The sequence below is a fragment of the Pterocles gutturalis genome, unplaced genomic scaffold, assembly GCF_000699245.1.
Source record: "Pterocles gutturalis isolate BGI_N339 unplaced genomic scaffold, ASM69924v1 scaffold3548, whole genome shotgun sequence".
NCBI lineage: Eukaryota > Metazoa > Chordata > Aves > Pterocliformes > Pteroclidae > Pterocles > Pterocles gutturalis.
In genome coordinates this window covers 61,454-86,349 of record NW_010117815.1, presented here as the reverse complement: position 1 = coordinate 86,349, position 24,896 = coordinate 61,454, and the positions used below count along the sequence as shown (strand labels likewise).

The following is a 24,896-nucleotide window of genomic DNA, read 5'->3' as shown; positions in this document are numbered from 1 at the left end:
GGGGGAGGGGAGGAACAGGTCTCATGTAGAAAGAGAATTGTAAAGTTACAGCTTGGAGTAGCAATCCTAATCCATACTAACTAAATCAACCTAGAACTAAGTATGTGAACTGACAAATTGAATGTTGTAATAACATAGAGAGATGAATTTTATCTTGAAATTAAGGGTAATTGTGATTTCTTTATAAGCTTATAATACCTTTGAGAATAGGAGTAATTTCTACAACAGAATTCTTCTAGTACTTGTTTTTATAATATATTAGCATTACAGTGCAATTTATCAATGGGATTTGACACATGCCTGCAGTACAGGTGTTAGCCTTTGCAATGAAACCTTAAGAATTTGCTGTTCCGATGTGTATTTCACCACATCTTCCCCACTGAGCAAGTTTCACTTCAGGGATTGCAGCACTATGCCCCACTGCAGTGATATTTAACAGAGTTCAGATGCAGGTTTGCATTGGTATTGGAAACAGCACACAAAGCATAGGTATGAGGGCAACCACAAATGCCAGATTATTCTCATGTAAATTGAATTTGCCAAAGTTCTGAATGAGTCATAGTTCCAATAAGAGGAACATTCCCAATTGTGAAAAGCAGTAGGAAGTTTATTGCCAGAAGGATCAAATCCTCTGGTAACACCCAGGTAAGACAAAACTCTGGTGCAGGAGCACAAAGAAAACAAAGCAGATAAAGGGAAAGAAACCAGAAATATACCCAGATTTACTTTGCTGTTTTTTCTAAAAATAATTTAAACACTTTTTTTTTTTTTTTTTTTTTTAAAGAATTTATACCTAGGCTCCATTTCTGAGTAGTTTATTAAGGGCTTGTAAATGATCAGGACATGTCTGAAGCACAGTAGAGTTCTAAATTGTTTCACACCGAGGAAGGATAACGCAGAATGTCGGCTTGTGGGAGCAGAGACCCAGGTTCTGCTTCTGCTTCACCATCACAGTTACCTCAGATATTGCGGATAAATCACAGAGCTTTTGGGAATAAAAACTTCTCTTGCCTTTCTGTGTCACAAAATGGGCAAATTCAGACATGGATGAGAGCCAATATTGCTCCCTTGACTTCAGTGGGGATAAAGCATTTGCGCAAGACCTGGTTTGCTCCTGGCAGTCCAGAGAGATTAAAACAAGAACCAAGAGGTGCTCTGGAAATGAGACCAATTCAGGCCTAAGCTCTGAAGTCTTTGTTGTGTTGGTATGAATACAATCGTATTGTACAGCACTACAAATATGACAGTAAATTCGTGAATGAGGCATTTACCCTGGGGACTAGGGACGTGTCTTTTACCTGCCGTTGCCTGGTTAATCTGGTCAGAACCAGAGGACTAGAAGTTCACAAATTAACCCGAGGGTAAAGTAAATAGTTTTGAAATGAATCGAGTAAATGATTTGTGTTATACGTGTGCAGCCTCCATGGCAAAGGTGCCATCAAAGTGTTGGGTCAAATCAAATCAATGAGTTAAAGTGCTATAAAATATGAATGCAGAGGGAATAGATGAGATCTTGATGTGAATAATAAAATAGTCTATGAACTACCTGAAATAAATCAATCTTCCTTTCATGCAGCAAATACAAAATGCAGTATATTTCATATTAACTACGGCTGAAGTGAAAATATATTCAGATGAAGGTACAATATTAGAAGTCTATTTAATCTAGGGGAGGACAACACTGCCTTAAGTGATCATTTACTTCACAGAACTCTGGGGGTCAGAGTTTCAAAACTAATTCAGTCCTTAAGATGTAAATAGACACTTGATTTTGAAAGATGTAGACTCATTCTGACACAAAGTTCTGTTGATGAAAATGAGGTTCAGAACATTTGGAAATCTTCATTAGGCATGTAACTATGTTAAATATCTGGTCTCCAAACTCTTACAAACTTTCCTCTGAAAATTCTGTAATGGAAACGGCTTTATGTTTCAGAAAAAAAAGTTTTAATGGAATAGTTTTATTTCTCTTGAAACATTCTTTACTGTGATATTCATCCCTATAGTGCAGAAAACAACAGAATTCATGTTTTTAATCAAAATGAGAAACAAACATTTTGATGGAAAGTGCAATATGGGGGAAAAAGCCCTACCAAATCTATTTCAACCAAAAAACCTCCCACTGAAAGCATCTGGCTTTTCTGACTACTCATCAGGAAAGCATTCCTTTAGTTATATATAATCTACTAGTCAAATTCATGCATGAGAAATGCTATATTTTTGACAAAAAAAAGAGAAAATACATTTACAAAAACAGTCTTGGTTATCTTAAAATGATTTTAAAATTACAAAATAGAAGCACCCTATTCTATTTCCTTCTAATCTGTTCTTCATATTATTCTGAGTATATTCGGAAGTATGCAATAAATATAACAAGCTACCTGAGAATGTTTATTTCGTATTCATTATAGAGATTGACAACAGTAAATGGAGAACAGAGTTTTAAGATTAACCTTCATGAGAAACAATCCAAATCAGTCTGTGAGAGCTTCCTTCCTAACCTGAAACAGGAACAAACAACCCATGCTCCTTTTAAAGGGAAATGAGCTTTCTACAAGAAAGTCTATATGTTTACTATCATTAGCCTTAATTCCTGTTCCAAATGTGACAGCTGAAATCCTCAGCACATCTTCAAATAACACCTGTCTTCCCAGAAAATCCGCTCAAATACTTTCAGTTCTCTTTTTTTCACGTTCAGGGACTGACATCTCTTTCTGCACTTCATCTTTCCTGCCCTGCGCAGACACAACGTTCGCGTGCTTTCCCGAAATGGCACAGCCCAATCTGTGGATGAGCAGTTACCTCTGAATGTATTCCAGCGACTGTAGATGAAACCCATTTTTCCTGTGTGTGTCTTTCCTTACGATACCAGTGTCTGTTCAGAGTTTGCCTTCTCCAGGAGCCCTCCCAGAGCAGCGCATTCATCTGCGTGCAGCTGTGAGAAACTCCCCAAGGGGCTGCCGGGACGTGAACGCTCTGGCTGGCTCTCGGGGAGGCTGAGGAATGCCACCTCTCCCTCTTTAGCCATAATTGTAGTGGTTCAGGATTTGGCCTAGATAAACTTACCAGGGCACAATGGATAAAGATATTCAAGGATAGATTTGTCTTTCAGTAATACTGGTGCAAATCTAGAATTATACTGGATTTATATTTATCTGAGACAAGAAGGCAATGTACACAGGGGGTTTTTTACAACACTATTGGACTGCTTTTGTATGCATAAATGAGTGAGCATTGGTTTCCCTAAAACACATTGCTCTTGTAGAAATGATTAAAGGACAAGATGAAAGAAAAAAAACCTCAGACAACTTCTACTTGGAATTGCTAACCAGATTTTTTCCTGACTATTGCTTTATCTGATGAATTCTGTTTTACAGCATATGGCTTCAGTCTAAGCCAGTTACCAAACTTCTATCATTCCTTTCATATTTTCCTTTCATAGAAGATACTGCCTCAAGGTCTAATTTATAAATGAGAAAGACTATGCTGTAATTCCTTGCAATAAGCAGCACAAATGTTGTCTTTGTGAACCACGGAAAAATATGAAATATACTTTCCTTAGACTGTAAGTTTCCTTCTATTCATATTCATAGAAAATTACAGTCTTCCGTGAGGGTTATTGAGCTATGACTTATTCTTCTGTCATACAGTTCGTGCCAGCAGTTGACTATAGTATCACTTAAGCATCTACTTGGGCAAATAGCCATGGTGATATCTAACTACTGTTATGTGTGCTGGTAAGTTGAGGGTGAAAAACTACAAGTGCAGTTTTATTCCCTGTGTTTGACAGGAAGACCCACAGAAAAAAGGGACTCATCACTTTTTAAGGAAAATACTCTTGATGATCATACGGTTTAGTAAATTATAATTGCTAAAAAAGGCTATTCAGTTGTAGATAACTCATCATACAAAAGCAGTACTACTTGTGTAACAGAGATTCCCTAGCATTTAAAATGTTGTGACTCATAATACTCCCGCTTCTAACCTCCTCCTTAAAGCGGCAAAACGTTTCAGCCTCAAGCATTCTTGTTAGGAAAACTTTGAAGTGCTGGGGAAAGCAGAGGTGAGGACACCATTGAAAAGAAAAAAAATAAAAACAACCAAAAAACCAAATCATGAAACACAGACAAAGGGAGTAGTAGCAAGAGCAAAAAAAGGAGTTGGGAATAAAGGGGGCTTCTTGTGGGGTGGGAAGAGGAGGAAAGGACTAACATCAAGAAGAAAAACATTTTGCTGCTTTCATCCCAAGCAATTACACTGGAACTATCTCCTGTTATACCGTATGTGACACCATGAAAGCTACCCATGCTACTAGAAATGAGAAGGAAAGATCTATTTGGTGAAATGAAGGCAGCATTACAAAAGTCCCCAGTCCTTGCAAGACAAGGCAAAGAAAAGCTTTTATTTAATGTTGTGGCTTGTTGAGCAAAGCTGCTCTTTGTGACGTGTTGCCGTGCTCACAATAAACAGCTTTTGGGGTTTTCAAATGCCTCGGCTTTGCTTCAGTGTGTTTAATCACCTGCGAAAGCTGTTTATTGCCTTGTATACTTCCCCCATCATGAACATTATCCTTTAAGTATAAGGCTTTATGGTGAGGCTAAGCAGGCCAAATGATGCAAGGGTACAAGGCACTATCAAAGCTCTGTGCAAGCACAGATGAAATAAATCCATATGAGGACTACAGACCATGAAAGTAGAAAGATAAGCTATAGTAATGCAGTGCAATGATTTCACAGGCACCCTGCTTATCCTTTTAAATGCACCCTTGTTTGTTGAGAGCTACGCTGGCAACCTCATATGCAACTATCAAAGAAAGATATATGCATTCAGAGAAAATTACGAGGGCTCATGACAGACAAAGCTGGAAAGGCTAATAAAGGGCATTGGTGTGTACTTTACTTCTGAAGGCTTCAGCTAAGGTGCTTTAAAACAGCTGCAAACAGAATAAAACAGAACACTGAGAAAGTATTTAAATGAGAAAATGGGATATAACATAGGGCACTTCTATTGTGGTTTGACCCAGCTAGCAACAGCAAACACCATGCAGCCGCACGCTCACCCCCACGCCCCAATCCTCCCCCACAATATCCCTTCCAGGGATGGGGAAGAGAGTTAAAGGGGTAAAGGGAAAAGAGACTTGTAGGTTGAGAGAAGAACTATTTAATAACTAAAATGTAATAAAACTGAAAAGAATAATAATGACAGTAATATATACAAATATGCAAATGAGTGATACACAGTGCAACTGCTCACCACCTGATGACCAATGCCCAGCACATTCCCTGCTAACGATCCCAGAGCAAAGAGAGTCCTGAAACCACAGTCCTGGAGAAGAGAAATGCCCAGGAGTCCAAGAGCTGTCTGAGAGTGAGAGAGCAAGAGAGCTTCCCGGAAGACCCCCCAATTTATACTAAGTGTGACAGTGAATGATACGGAATATTCCATCGGCCACTGTATTTGTCACTTTGCCTATGCTCCCTCCCAGCTTCTTGTGTACCTGTAAATTTAGCAAACCATGGGAGCCTGGAAATATCCTTGGATTCCCCAACAGCACCTCCAAACATTAGTGCATTATCAACATTCCAACTAACTGGGACGGTAGTGTACCCAGAAGACTCAACATATCTATTACAACTAAGTGACAACTTTCAGTCACAATTGACTGACTTTAATGGAAATTTTTTTCCCTGCACTTTTAAGTTCATCAGCAGTAAATGTTGAAAAGCTAACTAAGAAGTGCTTAGCTAACTTACACTTGTCTAGCTATACAGAACTTCCTCTCCTTTCTTAGAAGGAATAGTGGTAATGTCATATTTGTTACCATATCTTGCTAGCAAATGAATTAAATTTCCCACTTAACCAAGCATGAAATTATGTTTTCAATAATAATTCAATAAAAGCTGCATAAGCTGGGAACAATTGCATACCTCATTGAAGAATCTGGTATCACCAAAGGTGTCCATTTGAGTCATTAAATAAAGTGTGATTGCCCATCTATAGCGCACCAAGACAGAAAGCTGATAGCCCAGTTAGCTTCAATGAGCCAACAGAGGATGCAGGTAGTAAAGCTTATTGATTGGGCTCAAAATGCCATAAAAAGCTAATGAAATGTAACTTTCATTTTGCAAAAAAATTGCAAAATACATCTCTTTAATGCTCTGTGGACTCTTGCTACCACGGCAGATCTTGAGATGAGAACTATCCTTCTCTTCCTGGAATTGCTGTTTCAGTTTCTTTCTTGTTTGCAGCCACTTTCTGTCTGCTCTAATTGGGTGCTGGTCCTCCTGCTCTCCACAGCAGCATCATTCTTTTTCATAACACTCGATGTGCAGCACTCCTCTCTCTGTCTTCTCATGCTATTAAAAATGATTGCAGTCAGACTAACAGTAATATTTATAAAGTTTGTTGTAATAATTTGACATAGTCAATATTTCATCTAGCACAGCTGTTTTATTCTCCCATTACATACACCAGATGCTCTAATACTGTTCCTAATTTATGTGTGGAGTGTTCAGTGAAAGGCTGCTGCATACCTCCACACCATGCAGCACCGGCTCACAGCTCACCAGCACAGCTCTCCCTCTCCAGTAATCACCTCTGTGCTGCTCACAGTAAAATGGCAGTCCCAAACCTTCTAAAGATAACAGATGGGATCTGGCAGAGGCAGGAAGAAAAGTTTAAGAGCTGGCATGCATTTCACTCCTCCTAGTAGCTCCTCTTTTTAGGAATCTCTTTAGTATATAGCTCACTGCACATCCCTTTACTCATATGATTAGTTATGGAGGGCACAATGGTGCACTAAAAGAGGACAAATATTACCAGACGAAGGATTTTAGATGTTGAAAGGGATGTGTGGTTTTACAGCTAAAGGGCTTCCAGGAAAGGAGAAGTCTAAGTGGACGAGAGGATATGAGCAAAATCCATTTACCAAAATAATACTTAATCCTTTCAATGAGATAATCAGAGAGCCCAGAACTAGCTGAGGAAAGAGACTGGACTCAGAATACCTCATTGTTAACAGCATTATTGGAGACTGGGAAATGAAACAGGTTTATACCGAAAGAAAGATGGAGATGCAAGTGAAATACTCCCTGACTTGTGATGATTTCTGGGTTCTTATCTAGTGCCGTGTAGAGGTTTTCATTAGCACTGCCTTCAATTTACAAACATATTTTGGAGTTCGTGGTGAAGAATATATTCACAACTGTGTTTCTGATTTAATATTTTTTGCTTAGTTTGTAGGTAACGAGGGGTAATTGTGAGCAGTCCAGGCAACAATATGTACAACATGATAGTCATCGAGAATGAGCATTGGTCCTTTCCTGAGGATATCATGCCTTCCCTTGCAGAGGTGAGTATACATCATGAAACTGGTCTAAGACTTCGTCCTGCTAAATAATTTCTCCTCTTCCTTTGCACTGTTTTGGGAAAGTATGAACAGGAGGTGATAAAGCAGCTGGACACATATAAACATCTTGGTGATATTTGCAGTGATATTCTGAGGGGAACTGAGTAAACCTCCAACTTCAAACAGCATTTAAAGAACATGGCATTTGGAAAAATATCAGTCCATTCAAATGTCCTGAGCTGGTTAGGCAGAAGTTCCCCCCAAACCACAGACACGAATGCAGAGAGAGATACCCACTATGGCTGGTTGAGCTCCAGACCAGCTGTGCAGTGCCAGCTCCGATACCCTGGTTTCATAATTTAAACCTCTGCTTGCTCTTCGCCGAGCTAGCTTTGGTACACACCTTCAGGCTGTTGAAACCATGGCAGCCTCTTGTTTTTAGGAACACACTGAGAGTAAAGATCATGAATGTATATTTTCATGAAAAGCTTAAGTCACTCAAAAGTAGCTGTTAATGTCCATCATATTAAAAATATGCTTTACAAAACTAAACACAAAAATGCATTTATTTGGAAGGGCTGTGATGATATCAGAAGTACCTTTGTCGGATTAAAAATTATTCACGTTTTAATCCTTTTTTTTCCCCCAAGGCTACTTTGCACACTATATTTGAACAGTATTCTGGGCAGAGGTCTTAAATAGTCCTAAATGAAATAGGACTACATGAAATACGTAGTTAAGGATAAATACTTAGTTAAGGCCAAGTATCTTCAAAGGAGCTTTTAAGTGCCACCTCAGCACAGCTGTGCTGCCCTTGGCATAGCCCTGGAAGATGCTGTGATTTAACGTCATATCTGTGATATATTTCTTTGCACTGATTGCATGGCAGGGAACGGAGGACTGCAGAATGTGAGTACAGTGATTTAACACGATCAGTAGCAAATTATGATGTTGATATGCTGCCTCCAGCTGCTGGCTGGGGCACAGAAGAAAGGGTATGGGAGTAAAAGGTATATCCATTCCTTTTTACTGCTCATCCAAAGAGTTAAGAAACACAATTTGTCTTTAATAACCCTCGCCTCCTCTTCTCTTTCCCCTTCCTCCTCATCCCCAATATGTACCTCAAACGTAACTATGTGGCAACGTGCCATGTAAGTGAGTGTATTCTAAGCGACATCCACTTCTGCTGAAAAGCTTCCCTGAGACAGGTGGCACTGAGTTGTTAAAATGAATGAGTGCAGTATGCAGTAAATTTTTTTTTCTGAGCAGTATGTCACAGGTTAGAGATTAGCACTTATATTTATATGATGCACGTTTTCACCCTGATCCCAAAAGGGGCTTTGAGAGTCAGACCTTGTGAATTCATGACACTGAAATGGAGTCATCTTTCTTGAAAAAACAGAATTATCTTTTAATAGTCACTTCAGATGCTCCAACTGCCTTTGTGAAGCAACGCCCTCAGGGTATATCAGCACCCATATGAACTTCCTGCAGATGGTTTTAAGCTGTGATGCCAGTTATGCAGATGTAAATTCAAGATAACTTTGCTGAAGCCATCCTTTTACCTAGTCACAGCATCATTCAGAGCTGGAGCTGATGCAATGGAGATAAAACATAAATTTAAAAAATAAACAGTTTATTGACTTTCCTTACAAATGATGCTGTTTCTTCAGGCTGATGCTTTAATCAAATGTCTTACAGTGAGTTTTCGGATTCTGAAAAACTCTGGAAAACAGACTGCAGAAGAAATCTTGTAAGTTCATTCACCTTTATTTGACTGCTGAAATGATGAATTAATAAAAAAAGGGTACATGCAAAAGGGTTCTTTTCTCTTTCCAATTTTCTTGCAAGGCCTGCAGCCCCCTGAAATATACACTGTTCCTTACATTAAGAACAATTTCTTAACCCCAATTTATGCACATTTTCCTCCTCTGCTCCAGAACTATCTACTGGTGGCTCTCCTCAGCCTTTTGAGTGACACGCACCTTAAATACCCCCACTGCTTTACCATCCACATCCCAGTTTGACGAGGACCTGCTGATCCACAGATTTGTTTTTGACTATTAGATACAGTTCACTGACCACTGCTTCAGTTTTTTCCCTTAAGCTCCTTTCTAGCATCTAATCCTAAAATACATAGTTTAATTCTCCTATCCATAAGCAAACCATCCCTGCTTCAATCTTCAACAATCAGCGATTATCAGTGCCAGGAGGAAAAACAATGAACTTGCACTTCTCTCTAACACCAAGCTGCTACTCGAAATCCTGAACGGCCCATTTGGCTGCCACAGCAATTTGTAGTTCACCCTGGCAGCAGTGTTATTTATCCCCATCTTTTCTAGCCTACAGCAGAATTGACATGTGTCTATTATAAAGTACCTACTCCAGCTGCGAGACAGGCAGAAATCCCGGCCAAATAGATGGTGGTTTCTTGATTATATTCAGTGTAAAACAAAAGAGGGAGATGTGACTAAGAGAATAGTTATCTGCTGTGCTGGAGACACGAAACAAAAAAAAAGTTTCACAAGCACCAGACTTGCAAATATTTTGTACTTAATGCTACAGCCAAAAATACCTGCTTTCAAGAAAATATTATCATATTTTACTAAGTTTCAGTATGTCATACATTTATTATTTTTTGTAACAAAAAAAGGCAAAGAATGAATCACCCTTCTGAGACCAGGAAATTTGTTTTTAACAATGTTAAAATACAAAATTATATTCCATTTAAAGTATATGGTGTTAGGAGACTTGCACACCTTTACTGTCACAGCAGGATCTGTGTGAGAGAAAAAAAATCTTCAGCCTTTGCACATAAGAGGTCAGAGCCCCAAGCAGAGAATCAAGTACAAAGACAAGATACATGTTACTTTTGCTTCTGCAAAGCTTGAAATAAATATCTGGCTTTATAAATAGACCTAAGCGCACGATGAAATAAATCCAAATAAGATAATATCAAAACAATGCACGATGTATATTAGAAGATAGAAAAAGGGCATTAAGAACAAAGTTGGTACTTTTGAAAAATTCCTTTGAACATATCAAACTAGTAGTTAGAGGCCAGCTGCTGCTCCAAGCTTTTTTTGAAGCTACATCATTAGGAACTGAAAACAGGAAAGAAACTTACCGAAATAAACAATTGAGGAATGGACACGACCTTTGCTAGTATCAGTTAGTCCAACTTCAATAATATCACTGACTCTTTAACCTTCTAATGGATCTACTGCCCAGTGTCCATAGCAGCAGATCCCCTTGGTGCTTCAAATAACATCCCACTGAGTGTTTTTCCAGGGTTACACACCCACCTCTGGCAAGGATACCATGAGTTGCTTTTAATTACCACACAATTGCAGCTGAGATCCAGTTTAACATATAATTTGAAAGGTACTTCTGTGAAAATGAGAGTGTATCCTGAGCTCTAAAACAGAGTACAATACAGCTTGTGGAGTAAGGCCACTGAATCACTTCTTGCCAAATCTAGGATCTCCTCGAGTTTTCCCATGGCAGACAAGTGAGCTTGTTTCATGACACTAGACAAGATTAAATGTCAAGCAGAGTTGTTATACTGGAGCAAAAAAACCTTGATGCTATGAATAAGCTGTAGAAATGCATTCTTGTGCCCATTCAGGAGTCCTTTACAATTTCAGTGGTGCTCCAGTATCATGGACAAACAAATTCAGAACACGCCAAGATGCACCTCTGAGTCCCCATATATTCCCAATTGATTCCATCTCAAGAAAGGATCATTGAAGTGATAAGGAAACAGAAATTCCTGCACAGAGACAGATCTGGACCCTGAATTTTTTTAGGAATGTTCTTCCCTATATATGATCTACTAACAGCAAAGTTTGCAAGTAACTCTGAAGTAACACTTACCATTTTTTCCTGTACTAAGGGCAATGAGGAGGACAAATAAACAAGTTATTTTAACCTGCCGGTTTCATTTTATGTTCCCTTACTAACCCATCTAAGAACATGCAATACTGTAGAGGTATTAGAAATGTTAAACTATTATTTACTCAGCAATGCTATATTTCATTTTTTATTCATTAAAGTTTTTGATGTTTGTGTCAGACTTTTGAGTTTCTAAAGCCACTCTAAATCAAAACATCGTATTATTAAGTCCTCTAAAAATTCATCACAAATCAGTTTACAGATGACATTGATGTCTTATTGCTATCCATTCCTCCTGGACCATTTCTAACAATTCATTTTTTATATTCCTGTGGTGCTGAAATATGGTTCACACCAGTATCTGTCCTTTTAGTAATCACCAAAGCAAAGCTTGGCAGTTGTCATATATTGCACTCTTGAGAAAAATGCTAGTAATACTCTGAATTGATTGAACAGCATGGAATCAGAACTAGCTGGCAGAGAAACCATTTAGCTGATTTCAATTCATAAATCTTTTTTCTATCCTATTTTAGTTTGGAAACTGCTAAATATCTCCATTATCTTGTGATGCATAGAATGAACCAATTATTTATAAATATATTAATTTAAATAATATGTGATTGCATTTATTAATGCCCCATACGAGAAGGCACACTTATGGATCTTACTGAGTAACTTTCATTTATGCATGCTGAGATAGAGAATGTATATAACAGTCCTTGGCCAGCAGATATCGATTTGTTTATTTCCCCAGAGGTCAACATCAGGTACAATGGCCTTCCTCGTCTTAAAAATAAAGTGATTTTAAACAGAACTTTACCGGCTTTAAACCACAACTTAAGTCATTGAGCATGACCTGAAATGATCAGTAACACACGGCATCACTTGGGTGACAAGGTTTAATTGGCAGGGGCGCACTTAGTGTCTAAAGCAAATGCTGTTACTTAACACATTTTTGGGAGAAAAAAGTATGGTCAAGAACTGTATTTCAGTCTTAAAGGATCTTGGAAATAGGGCTCTTGAAATTAAGCCCACAGAGAATAAGGAGATCAAAAGCAGATGGGCTTCAGGTGAGTCAGGGGACAAATTTTGGGGGACCAAAGGCAGAGCTCTTGGAGAAGAGAGACTGGCAGCACTGGTGACTGGAGGAAGAAATCCCAGCAGAGGACTAGCTCAGTGGGAAGTGAGGTGGTCTGTCACCCATGACAGTCCGGAAATCCCTGCCTTGGAGGCTGAAACCCTTAGTGCTTGCTGCCTAAATGTCACTAGACTACACTGGCTCCTCAGTGAAGTTACTCTGTTGTCCTGTTGCAGATTGCCTTGGAGCTTTTGTGAGTCCAAAGAAAAAAAAAACAGAGAAACTAAACCGGTGTTTTTCTTTGTGACAGAGTAGAGGAGTGTGATTTGCTTATTAATAAGGGTTTGTATTGCTTATTAAAAAGGGCTGCTCATCTGAAATGGGCTGCGTGTTAAATTCAGTAAAATAGATAATCAAGAGACAACGCTGGGCCTGAGAAAGAACTGAAACTTGGGGAGTTTCCTCCAAAGCAGCATTGCTTCTGGGGAATTTATCTGCATGTAAACTTATTAAATATCTTGTGCTGAGATTCTGGATCTTGAAATCCAATTATCTGTATCAATGATATTCAGCCTTCAGCCCTGAAAAGCCACTTTCTTAGGAAACAGAGAAGCACAAACATGCAGAATAACACAGCACAATTCAGAATAACATCTGATGGTGCTCGAATTGTAAACCGCGTGACCCGATGCTGCACTGCAATCGTTGGACAGCACATAAAGCAATATATTACTGCTCACTGGAACTTGATTGCGAAAAAATGGATCAAAGAGGTATAAATATTTGGCAAATTGCATTTCCATCCTTTTTGCTCCTGAATGGAATGGGAAGAAGTTTCTTCTCAGCCTCAGGTCAGAAGTAACTATTGAGTCACCTGCCGCATAACGGGCCATAGGCTGTACTCTCCCCTTGTAGGCTGCGGGGTAGGAAGACAGCAATGTTGTCCTTCATGCTGTCCTTTCAGACCATTCCTTTCTTTAGGAACAAGACATTTATTGTTTTTATTCCCAAGTGATCTAAATAATTATGTAAGCTTCAATCTAGTTTACTAAAATGCCTTCTATTTCTAATACTGAAATAAAATAAACTCTCTGATGGGATCAGCTAGAGAGGTATATACTTAATGTACAATCCTCATTCATAAATTCTCTGATGGAATGGTTTGGAACATTTTTGGTCTGCTCATGTGGAAATTGAGAATTAAAACAGGTTTACAGAAATTAAGCAATGCTCCCCACCCCCAGAAATAAAGGCCCAAGAGAAACAATTGGTAAGGAACAAAAGAGTTAAGAGGAAGAATTAAGTCCGCGATCGTATCACCGGGGTATGTGTTATTCGAATTTCTCTAGATTGGTCTTAGGTTCTGTTTCTGTGGGTGAACCTCTTCTGTTCCTTCTTGATTTCAAAAGTGAAGCACACAAAGTACATATGTTGTGCTTCAGAACTAAAATAAAACTGATTTCTACTTCAATAGCAAAAAATTTTGTTAAGAATTTGAAGTTACTGTTCCAAGACTAACTGCGTTTCCTGCCATCTAGCTCTCCAGTTCCCTTTTCACAAGAGGTGTATAATTTTGACTCTGTGTGCAACTAACTGTCTCTCCTGTTCACTATGCATGTAAACTAGCTTATTAGAACTTTGATTTGAAACCACATCAAATCCCTTTTTTATTTATTCATCACTTGTCTATAGGATCAGTTCCATAAAATTGTTTCATGTACAGCATACTCACAGCTAAGCCTTGTCTAAGAAATTCCCCAGCTGCTGTATCAATTGGTTTATTGCCCTGAAAATTGAAGTGCTTCAGCCCATATGAAACACACCTCCATTTTTAACACATAGAAAACATTACCAAAAAGTGAACACAAGTATATTACCTGTCAAATCAAATTCTCACTGAAGCTTTAACTATGAGCAGAAAAAAAATTTTAAGGCATTAAAACTGCAATCTTCTCCTCAAAGGAGAATGTTATCCTCATTTAGACTAATAAAAGAAGGTCCTGGCCATCGTAAACCACACTTTTAGAATGGCACCTTTAAAATGCCACTCAGGATGAACACCAAATTTCACTGTAAATGTGAAGTTTCTAAGTCAGATGCTATTCTTCCAGACAGCAGAGTTTCAAGTAACAGTTAATATGAAAATATAAATACGTGCTAGAAGATGATACCAAAAAATGTACAGTTGCTCTCTCTCCAGCAGTGATGAAATTGTGTGATCTGCAAAGCACTGTGTTGTTGTTATTCTGTCTCTGAGCTGACTGAGATAGAAGCACAAGTGCTTTAGAAATATAAAATATAGCAAATGTTTGTAAGTCTACTAACTTCTTGTTTTTACACCACAACATGGTAGAAGACATACCTTTCTTCCCCCTGTGTTTATGCGAAGTGGAGTTAAGAATGGATCAAAAATCATATGGCTGGTTTCAATATTGACAGGTGACTGTCTTTTCCCAACAGAGCAAAGATTCCAAGCTGAGTTCACCAAACCCCAAAAGGAGGGAACTGCAAAATATAAAAAAGTGCAAGTTTAAGAAAAGTCTGGAAAGACTAGAGAAATACATGCAAGGCAGGTAAGCAGATAAATAAATTTGTCATACCATCTGCATACATACACTGAAACTGAAAACAGGCAAATTCATCTAGCACTTGAAATTTAAAACTTTATACACAAAGACCAAACCGTATTGTTTCATACATTTTGTATCAGGAAAGAAGGTGGGGTTTTTTCCTTATTTGAAGGTACCTGGATATAATCCCAGATTCAATTATAAATAGCTCCTTTGCTGTTAGTATTATAGAATATTTATTGAGAAACAGGAATGTGACTCGTTAGTCCTTATGCTAATTTTCCACACATACAACATGTCCTTGGACTGAAACTGTTCCGTTCTTCTCAACTTTTAAAAAATGTTCATATTTAGCAGAATTCTTTAAAAAACCAGCATTATAAGTGCAGCTCACATATTTGTGATCCCAGAGAACAGGCCTGCTCTCTAGACAGGTTCTACTAATTTATTTTCCATTCACCCAAACCTTTCTTTAGTAAAAGTTTTGATCAAAAAGAAATATTTTTGGAAGAGCCATACTCTGATGGTGAAAGTTAGTTCCCTCCCTGTATGTGCAATGGCTTGGAACATGGAGGAAGCCCTGACTTTTGACAAGCTGAGTTACTTTCAAACATTCTGTGCCCCTAGTTGGAAAAAGAAGAAAAATGTGATGGAACTAGATACTGCTTCTCATCAGGGAACTGCAGGCTGAAGTTTCATATTGCATCTAATCTGCAATTTATAGACAAGATCAGCCTGAACTTCTCTTTGGATGCTGAAAAAAAATCTAACTAAATGAGTAAAGAGCAACTAACAAGATACACAAAGGACACATTTAAACTCGTGTCTGCACACTTTGTCCCTGTCTAAAGTATATAAGGCAACTTTGACTTTATCAGAATTATTCTGCAGTTTTGTTTACAGGGGAAAATTTCATAAGTGCGAATGTTGATGCCTTTTTTGACTTTATTTTTTCTTTTAACATTTTGTTAAAAGTTTTCACAACCTTTGAGCCTCAAAGCATTCTTCTGAGCAATAAACTGAGTGTGACAAACCCAAGCTAGGGGAAGGAGCGCAGGTGTTTTGCCCAGAGGGTGGAGCTGAAAACAACCCATCAGGTGCTTATAAAAAGCTTTTCTGTGGTTGTAGCTGGTTGTATGCAGGGTTCTGCAGTGTGAATACTTGCTTCTCCTTGTAGTTTTTGGCTGCTCTAGTGGGAGCCACATAGAGGTTTGGTTGGATTTGAACCTCACATTTGTAGTAGGCTCAACCCATCGGGAAGATATTCCTTGCAGGGGAGGCAGGTGGAAAATATCTTCAGAGTAGCGTAGCCTCAGGACAATGGCTGACCTTGGTGAGTGTTTTTCTCATCATGTTTTATAGAGCAACTCAGTTCTTTTTGTCCTCAAGGTTGGAGTGTACTTAGGTGTAAAGCTTGTGCTGGATTAATATACAGCTTTGTGTAACTTTTCTACAAAAGTAGATAAACTTTAGAGTTCTTCTAGGCTACTGCTTGCACAGCAAAACTTCAGTGTAAGTATCTACACAGAAGTGATGGGAAGTGTTTTGCAGTTGTTGAGTACCTGCCTTTTCCAGTAGTTCATAAGCTATTGGTCACAGATGTTACTTTTTTTACAAAATATCTGAAAACCTAATTTTAATCTGAAGTTTTTTCTTTCTTTGTGCTGGCATGGCTGTGTATCTCCAGGTGCTGCTCATGCAGGTGAGCTCAAACAGCCCTGAAGAGATCCAGCTACAGCTAGCAAAGCTTAAGTTTCCTTGCATACAGTTCTGAAATGACCATGCGCTACTAATAAACCCTGTGTGCAAACACCTTTAAAATAGGAGAAGCTTTGTATGATCAGAAGAACGAAGAGGCAGTATGGTCTTAAAATTTCTTCTGGCTCCTCTGTTTACCCTATTAGTCAATTCCCACTTCCACTGGAGACTTTACAAGACTATAGAAGCTCACAGAGTATGCTAAATGATAGCACTAGTGCTTTGAAAATGAAAAAAATAAATGTAGTACAATTAAAAATAAAACAGAGCACACTTAATTATTTGTGCTTTTTCTTAAGAGAAATACCATAGGATCTCACTTCAGTTTTTGTCAGAGAGAAAATACCTCTTCATGTAGAGGCCTGAAATAAAAGTTTAGGTTAATTGAGATAACCTGGTTTCCCTTGATACGTGTCTCTGGGTTGTTAATTAAAAAAATTAAATTAATGATGAAACTGTAGAGCTGTAGGTTCAAGAGGTATAATATTAAAAGGGAAATCTTGCTTGAATGGTTTCTGGTATTACTGAAGAAAAAAAAGATCTAGTGGGCAGGAATACTCTTGGTATTGGTAAAAAAATAAACTAAACATGACGAGTAGAATAAAATGGCAAGCCAAACAGGGCAGTCCATTATCTTTGAGTTCATGTTACTTAAAGAATGTATGATGTAACTGGGATTGTCCCAGAAAATCTGCACTGGAAGATAGCTGCTATGATGGGATGTTTTATAATGTTATTTCTTTTTGACAGGGAAACCTTGCATTCAGTGCCTGTCACACCAGCCTAGCACTTGAAAGTCAAGAAGGTGGAGCTCCAATATTGTGATGTTGCACTGCAAAGGTTAGACGTGTCACCCAGACATGTAAGTCTGTGTTGCAATCTTTGATTTCTTTATAAATGCCTTGGAAGCTCATGTTTAAGAATATTTCCAATACATGCTTGTTGCTAGCTCTGTTCTGTATGGTTAGACAAAAGGAAAGTGCAGCAATGGTGAACTTACCCCAGCGACCAGAATGACTTTGCTTATGCTTCAAGTGAGGGTTAATTAAGGATGACTGACCAAAGACTGCACACCTAAGTTTACTAGTGGATGGGGATATTATGCAAGATTAATGTCTGATTACATTTAATTAAAGTAATTAGTGCTGCTGCTTAGATGCTCAAAGTAATAGAAAAGTACTCAGAACCATGATGGAAAAAATCTAAGGAGGCTTCATGTAGGAAACCAAGGCTTAAATTAAACACAAGTACTGAATTAACCATTTAGTCTAAAGAAATTAGTGGATGAATCTACAAAAACATACCAAAATATTCCTTTTTTTAATTATTCTATCTTAGGTAACAGACATGGTTCCACCAGAGGTTAAGTCATTAATTAAACAGTATCTCCTTCCCCACAATTATCTGCACTGCATTTCCATAAAAATCTAGTCATGTATGAGTGGGAATATGCTCCATCTTCGTGTGTGGACCTCTGAAGCAGTTTCGACAGCAGCCTGGCTCCTGTGCCATACAGGAGCTACTCTTACAAGCTAGTTTGCATGCAGCCCACATACTAGCTTACAATCTCATTTAACAAGGTTCTCCAGCTACTGGTTATTCTACCAAAAGTTTCTGTATACTGATTATGTCATCTCTGCCTTTGCCTATAAATCCCCCTACATTTATTGCAGTTTGAGAGCTGATTTCTTGCAAAGATGTTACATAGACCTATGGTCATAAGTTTTTGCCTGATCAATGTCATGCCTTCAATCTCCTCACAACAGAAAGAAAATTGGATAAATTCAAAGTTTCTTTGCTCTGTAGGTTGGCACACTGTGGGCAACAGTTTTTTGTTTTTCTGTCGTGTTATGTGGGGAGAAGGTGAGGGGGATTACTTATATTTTATACCTATGCAAAAATCACTGACATCCTTATTCATAGTCTGTATCTTATTGCAGCTGCTCTTTTTTTCAATTTACTGGGAGCAAGTTATATTGAGATATATGAAGATGCTGTCGTATCAGCATGACATAATGGAATGAGGGATTCTGATGGCTTTTACCAAACCTATGCATAACAACAGTGAAATAATAGCAGCTAGAACAATAAAGCAGGGATTGAATGCTATTCTCCTAGTGATGAGTACCAAGGATTTTTGTAAATAAATACAAGCCTCCCCTCTCCAGAGAAAAGCAATGAGTGAACAGCGTCCCATAAGGACGGCCTTCTGTGGGTACAGCAAATGTGCAGATAAGCACAAAGGAACTGTCTACAGTGTGTGCTTATGGCCACGTAACAGCCTGCATCCGTGCTGTGAGAGGAGGCAGGAGTTTTCCCAGTATGGGATCAGAGGTGCATGCTGTGTACAACATCTTAAATATCACTTGATCTTAGAAAAAAAATTATGCTGGACTCAAAGGTCTAGCTCATGAAAGGCTTGTGGACAGTGAGGAAGTGTCTCCTAATTGCTTGTCTGGTTGTTGAGTGCTTATTTATAAAAAAATTCCTCAGGGTTCTACCCCATGCTCTGTTTCTGCATCTTGCTCTTAGCAAAGCCATGAAGAGTTTGTAGCTGGAATTTCTCTGAGGTGCTTTCTGAAGAGTCCCTACGGTGCACTGAGTGAAACTGCTTGGTCTGGCTCAGGAGAGAACAGACACATCGCTTGGGGTGGGGTGAGGTGACTCTGCCTCCTGGCACTCCTGGCTCTGGGGACAGGGCACTCGGGGGGGTTCATCCTGTGGCAAAGCTGCCCTGGGCTGTGGCTGTTGGCTACGTTCAAGTCCTGGCTGTGTTCTCCATTCTGAAATGACTGAGAAAGATGAGGCGGCCATGCTGTGCCCTACCTGGTGAAGTGTTCCCCCATTAGCTTCCAACTTCAGTCTCGGGAGTCCTTCAGTGTACCTGCATTTACTTGGAAATGTGCCTGCACTTGCAAAGAGTGGCTCTGCAAGGTTTCTACACCAAAATCATAATCCTTGTTTCTATGCCATGAAACATGCAAGAATTTATTTTAAGAAAACATCCCATCTCTCTGCCTGCTTTTCTCCTGATGTAAGGCTCTGATCTCTGTTTCGTGCCATGACAAATCGCTGGTGGGAGCTGCTCTTAGTTACTGAAAGTTTTCAGAGGGTCCTAAATTTCCCCCCTCCCTGCTCTACCCTCCTGTTCATACATTTGCACCACTTCCCTTGGTTCTTTTATCCTCAACTCACAGATGATTTTTGCTAAGCTAACTTTTGTTACAAGTGCTTAACGCTGGCAACATGTATGCTTTCTTACTGCTCTGGGAACAAAAGCAAAGGGCAGACAGGCTTCATGCACAGTAGGCACACAATTTCTACCACTGCAAAGTTTTGTAATATCCAGGAAATATCCCCATATTTCTCAGCACAGCTTCTGAGTTCAGGGATGAACACAGGAGACTTTCTACTATGTTCCTCGTGTTGCCTCATAGAAGTAAATGAGACAGTATAGCAGCAAATTAAATAGTGAATAAGATACCTGGGAGCAAAGCATGTTTAAAAAAAAAAAAAAGCAGTGGTCCTCAGAATGTGATACAAGTGGAGACTGTCCTGCCACCCACCTCCTGTCTGCCTTGTGTCTCGCTGAGATGATGATCACACTTCCTGCACTGGGCACTCGGAATAAGGAGGACATTATAATAGTGTTAGCTGTGCAACCCTTTCACTAAGGAAAAAAACCCTCTATTTAGGTCTGAGCAATGCAGGGTTTAGGAGTAACTATGGAAGCAACACTTTGTACAACAGACATCAGACTACATTGAATCCAGCATCTTTATATGAATTAAAACCCTTACACAGTTGAGTTTTGTGTAATCCAATGAAGAACTACACAAAAAATGAAGAAGCCTGTTAAAAAAGAAGACCTAAATGGACACTGGGATTGCCAGAATATATGCTAAGTGTTAAGGTTATATGTGTTTATTCTGGGCCCTTGTTTAAATAGGGCCAAGAAGCCAGCAAGCTGCAACAGAAAAATAAAGGAGGTGGCTAAAAGTAAGAGAGCATCTTTCAAAAAATGGTGTCCAAGTAAGAAAAATGGAAAAGATGATAAACTCTGACAAGTTAAATGTAAAACTAAAATAAGACAAGCCAGAAGAAGATACTGAAGAACAATTTGCTGAAGGCATAAAAGCTGCTGATAATTTTTCTCAAGTGTATGAGAGGTAAGGATCCTGGCTGCGGCCGTAGGGCCAGCTGATGAACAAGTTATAAAAGGAGCACATGAAAGATAATGTAGCAGCAAAGCTGTATCGGTTCCTTTCCTTATTGCTTACAAAGGTGCCTAGGGAGGCTCCCACACAGGAGCATCTTTATGAGGAATGAATCCAAGAAACTGTCTTAAAATCAAGTATCAGAAAAATGACTTTTACTATAAATTGATAAAATGAACAAATTCATTAGGGTCAGTCAGAACTCTAGGTTGAATACCACAGTGACCTGAATTGCTCAAATCGTCACTTAAAATATGCATCAGTCTTGGAGATAAAAAGTAGCAAATGTGATCCGATTTTTACAGTGCTTATTTTTATAGGAGTTTATTTTTCCCAAGGTATCTGCTACTGGTCACTGTCAATAACAGGAGATGGAGCTAGGCCAGGCAGTGAAGTCATTCCTGTGTTGCACTGCACTAACACCGTAACTTCTTTTTTGAAATTTGCTTGATTTTCAAGAGCACAGATTTTCTGAATTTAAGTTACTCTGGAGTTCATGAGTTTAAATAAAAGGAGTCAACTTACTCATGCAGACGATCCTTGTTTATGTATTTAAGCTTTAACACCAGCCCTGGCAATAGCATAAAACACAATCAGATTGTATTTGTGCAGCAATTATTCTTGCCCTGTGTAATTACTGGTCCCTCAGATAAAATCTCAAGCTGCTTTATTGAAGCTGGGAATTGAAACCACAGAGAGAATCAGCTATCTATGTACATCAATAAAGCAGTCCATTAATTATTTCCACCTACTCAACTTGAAGAAAATTACCATACTAATGCCTCTGGATGACCACATGACCTGCTCTGCTTCTACATAAAAGCCAAACGTAAAGTCATAATGGCTTTGAGAAATAAATCAGAGACACCAAAGGAATGACAGAGTATAGAATGGCATTCATGGAAGTAATTGGTCACAGAAATCTCCAGACTGCAGTAATATTAGACAGCATCACAATGGTTTCAAATTTGAGAACTGAAAGTATTTGTATTTCTTTTTAAGAAGCAAAAAGTTGATAGCTGAAATATATCCTCGAGAGTAAGACAGCATTACCATTACTCAAAAGATGGTAAAAAAAATTAAAATTTTTCATCAATAAATCTTGAAACATAAAAACAATGAAAATTGTGAAGAACTGTAAGAGCATCATATGACATACTGCTGATTTCACACTGATCTGTTCAAATGTCATCTTCCCTCTGTATGAAGGACTCTCAATAACAGGAGAAGGACTCTCAATAACAGGAGAAGTTCAACAACTGCACTGGGTAAATGAGAAAGAACAGAAAACTAGAAGGGGGAGTTAGTAGTTAAGACTCTGGAAAGATACTTTCTTTTAAAAAAGTGTTAATTTTCTGCTATGCCTTTAATAGAGACATCCTGCAATACCCTCTTCAATTCACCTTTTAAATTATAGCTGTTTACTTCTGCCTAATTAAACATTTTCTTCAATTAAGAGTACTGCTTGGAAAAAAAGTATCTGGCAATCACAGTCAGTGACCTCTAACCTTGCAAAGCTTTTGCTTATTTTCATCTACACATTTGTGATACCAGCGTAGGAAACACTACCGCTTCTTTCATTACGGCAATTATTCCAGACTAATTCACTTTTATCAATTATGTTAATCTTAGGGTAAAGAGCAGCATTACAACAGTATGAAATTGGATTTTTCTCTGCCACGCTGTGGTGAGTTAACACATATACTAAAACTATACAATCAAATACTACTTTAATGTTTCCTAGAAATAGAGGTCAGCTGCTTAACAGATACTTTAAAATGCTTTTCATATTCTCTCTTTTTGCATTATTAATATGGCAGGAGTCCAAAGGGGTGTATCTATAGGCAGAGGTATATCCAGGTCCAGAACTAAGCGACTTCAGTCTTCTAGGGCCATCGCTACTACTGTTCTGAAAATATAATGTACTTGTCTTTCATTCCAATCAAAAGGATATACAGTCTTGGGGAAAACTGTCTCTGTGTAACGTTAGTGAACTGCTCACAGCTGAAAGGTTTAGCACAACTATGTCAAGAAACTGAAATGAAAACATTCAAAGACAGTTTAGTTTAAAGGTTAAAAAGAAACTGGGATGTTTAGTGGAGCAGGCACAGATTGCTCATTAGAATGTCAGTCCTGGGTAAAGGAAATCCTTCTTGGTAAAAGAGCTAAAAATGAAAAAGGAGAGGGGAGGAAGGCAACACCCTCTCCCTCTTTCCTCAATATAAGACACCGAGCATATGCATGGACTGGATCAGTGCCTGTGTCCGCTGTTCAGTCACACACCGGGCTCTCTTACATCTGCGAGTGCCTGGGATGCTCGTATGAGTAACTGGCTGCATCAATTACTTGCTGCTCAGCTGGCAGTTCCTAATCAAGTCTGGTCAGTCCCTCAGTCATCAATCACTGCCAGGATCCAACAGATTCCTCTTAAAGCATGCAAAGAACAAGTTGGTAATCACAACTAAGTTTGCCTGACACTCATTGTAATTTGGGGGGTGGAAAACAGGGAGAGTTTGGCCTGGATTTAAATGTAGCCTGAAAGGGAAAAAGATGAAACACAAAAAAGCTGCGATGGCTGTTCTGCCAAAAAACTTGAGTTTTGAGCTATCCCATGGTTGTATCTAAAAGCAACCTTTCCTCTTCATGTTTCTTCATCTTTCATTTTTCTGTTTGTGCTGTGGTTCACGCTGTGAAACTGGGGACTTTGGCTGTTAATATTAAAATGAATGACTGTTCTAAGGCAGGGCAAGTGAGATCTAAGGTGAAGAAAGCTTCACATAGATCAAATTGGAACATAGGAGAAAGTAACTCAGAAAAGTAATTTGGAACTTGTTTTAAGGAAAGGAAAAAGACTGCTTATCCAGCAGATAACTTGAGCTCTGTTCTGTAGATTCAGCTTTATTTTAATGTCTTTGGGATACTATCGATCCTTTTGCTGAAAAATATAAATGAAAGAAGGAACAGAAAATATCACAAAAGGCAGCATATTTATTCTATCAAAAGTGCTCTTTCTGGGTATCCCAGTGCTCCTTAGCATACTATTATTAAAACAAACATAAGTCTCAGGTAGTAAGTTGCTATGTAACTCTTTCTAGCCGAATTCAGTATATGTCTGTATCTGTTAGTGCTTCGTTAGGATGAACATAACAAGCACCACATTCTGAAACTACACACACTAAGGGATTCAGTTTGGAGAAGGCAGGCACTGAGGCATGAGGGTTATGTGTAAAGAGCATCCAGAAAGGGTTAACCAGTCTCATTCTCCAAAATATTTGTGTGTGACAGCAGCCTCTTGAGAACTATCTGTAGCTATTTACTCCTTTGGTTTCCCCCAAGGCTCTTACAGCTAATGACAGCAAGTAATGCAGAAATGCCCTGGCTCTGCTGACTTGCAAAGACAAGTGAGGAGCAAGCACAGAGTTCACCAGTGAGTGCTGCAGTTCATATCTGTAACGACAGTTCAAGACAGAAGCACTGATGTTCTGTGCTCTGGTATTTTCTAGTGTAATCAGATTTCTCTGACCCCATTCCACAGGGCTCTGGCCCTGCCTGGGGATGCTGTTTCTACAGTGAGATTACCAAAACTCTGTAACTTTGATTGTTCTTGGAAAGGCCAGAAGTCCTTAGGACAGCTGACGAGATGCACTTCCTCACAGGCTGGAACAAAGTTGTCTGGGCAACACTGATCTCTTTGAAGTCCAACCCAGTGCTGCCAAGCCACAACTCTAAACAGTGGCATTACTACAAAATATTTTGGCATGGAAAGAAACCTTGGCCTCTCCTCAGCTGTTACATCAAAATGTTCAGCTAATTGCTGTCCGGTGATTGATCTTTCACTGAGTGATGTACTGCTTTTCCTAACCACAGTCACACTCTGAAGATCTGATATTTCTGTTAGGGAATAATTTAGTCACTGCTTCCTTGATAACATGTTGCCTGTGGGTGCAACAGGCAGAAGCAGAAAGGCTCAGTGGTGCCTCTGACTCAGGATGAACCTGGTTGCATGAGTCCCAATAATGAGAGATCTCCTA

General features: G+C 38.9%; 1 protein-coding gene across 1 annotated transcript in view; it reads right to left on the bottom strand.

Annotated features, from left to right (window-relative positions):
• Positions 1-24,896, bottom strand: part of CA10 (carbonic anhydrase X) — a 174,333-nt gene that overhangs the window by 88,144 nt on the left and 61,293 nt on the right. Inside the window, exon 3 of the mRNA XM_010075933.1 lies at positions 14,683-14,825. Coding sequence (XP_010074235.1) covers positions 14,683-14,825 — 143 coding nt within the window. The remainder of the gene's footprint in view (positions 1-14,682; positions 14,826-24,896) is intronic.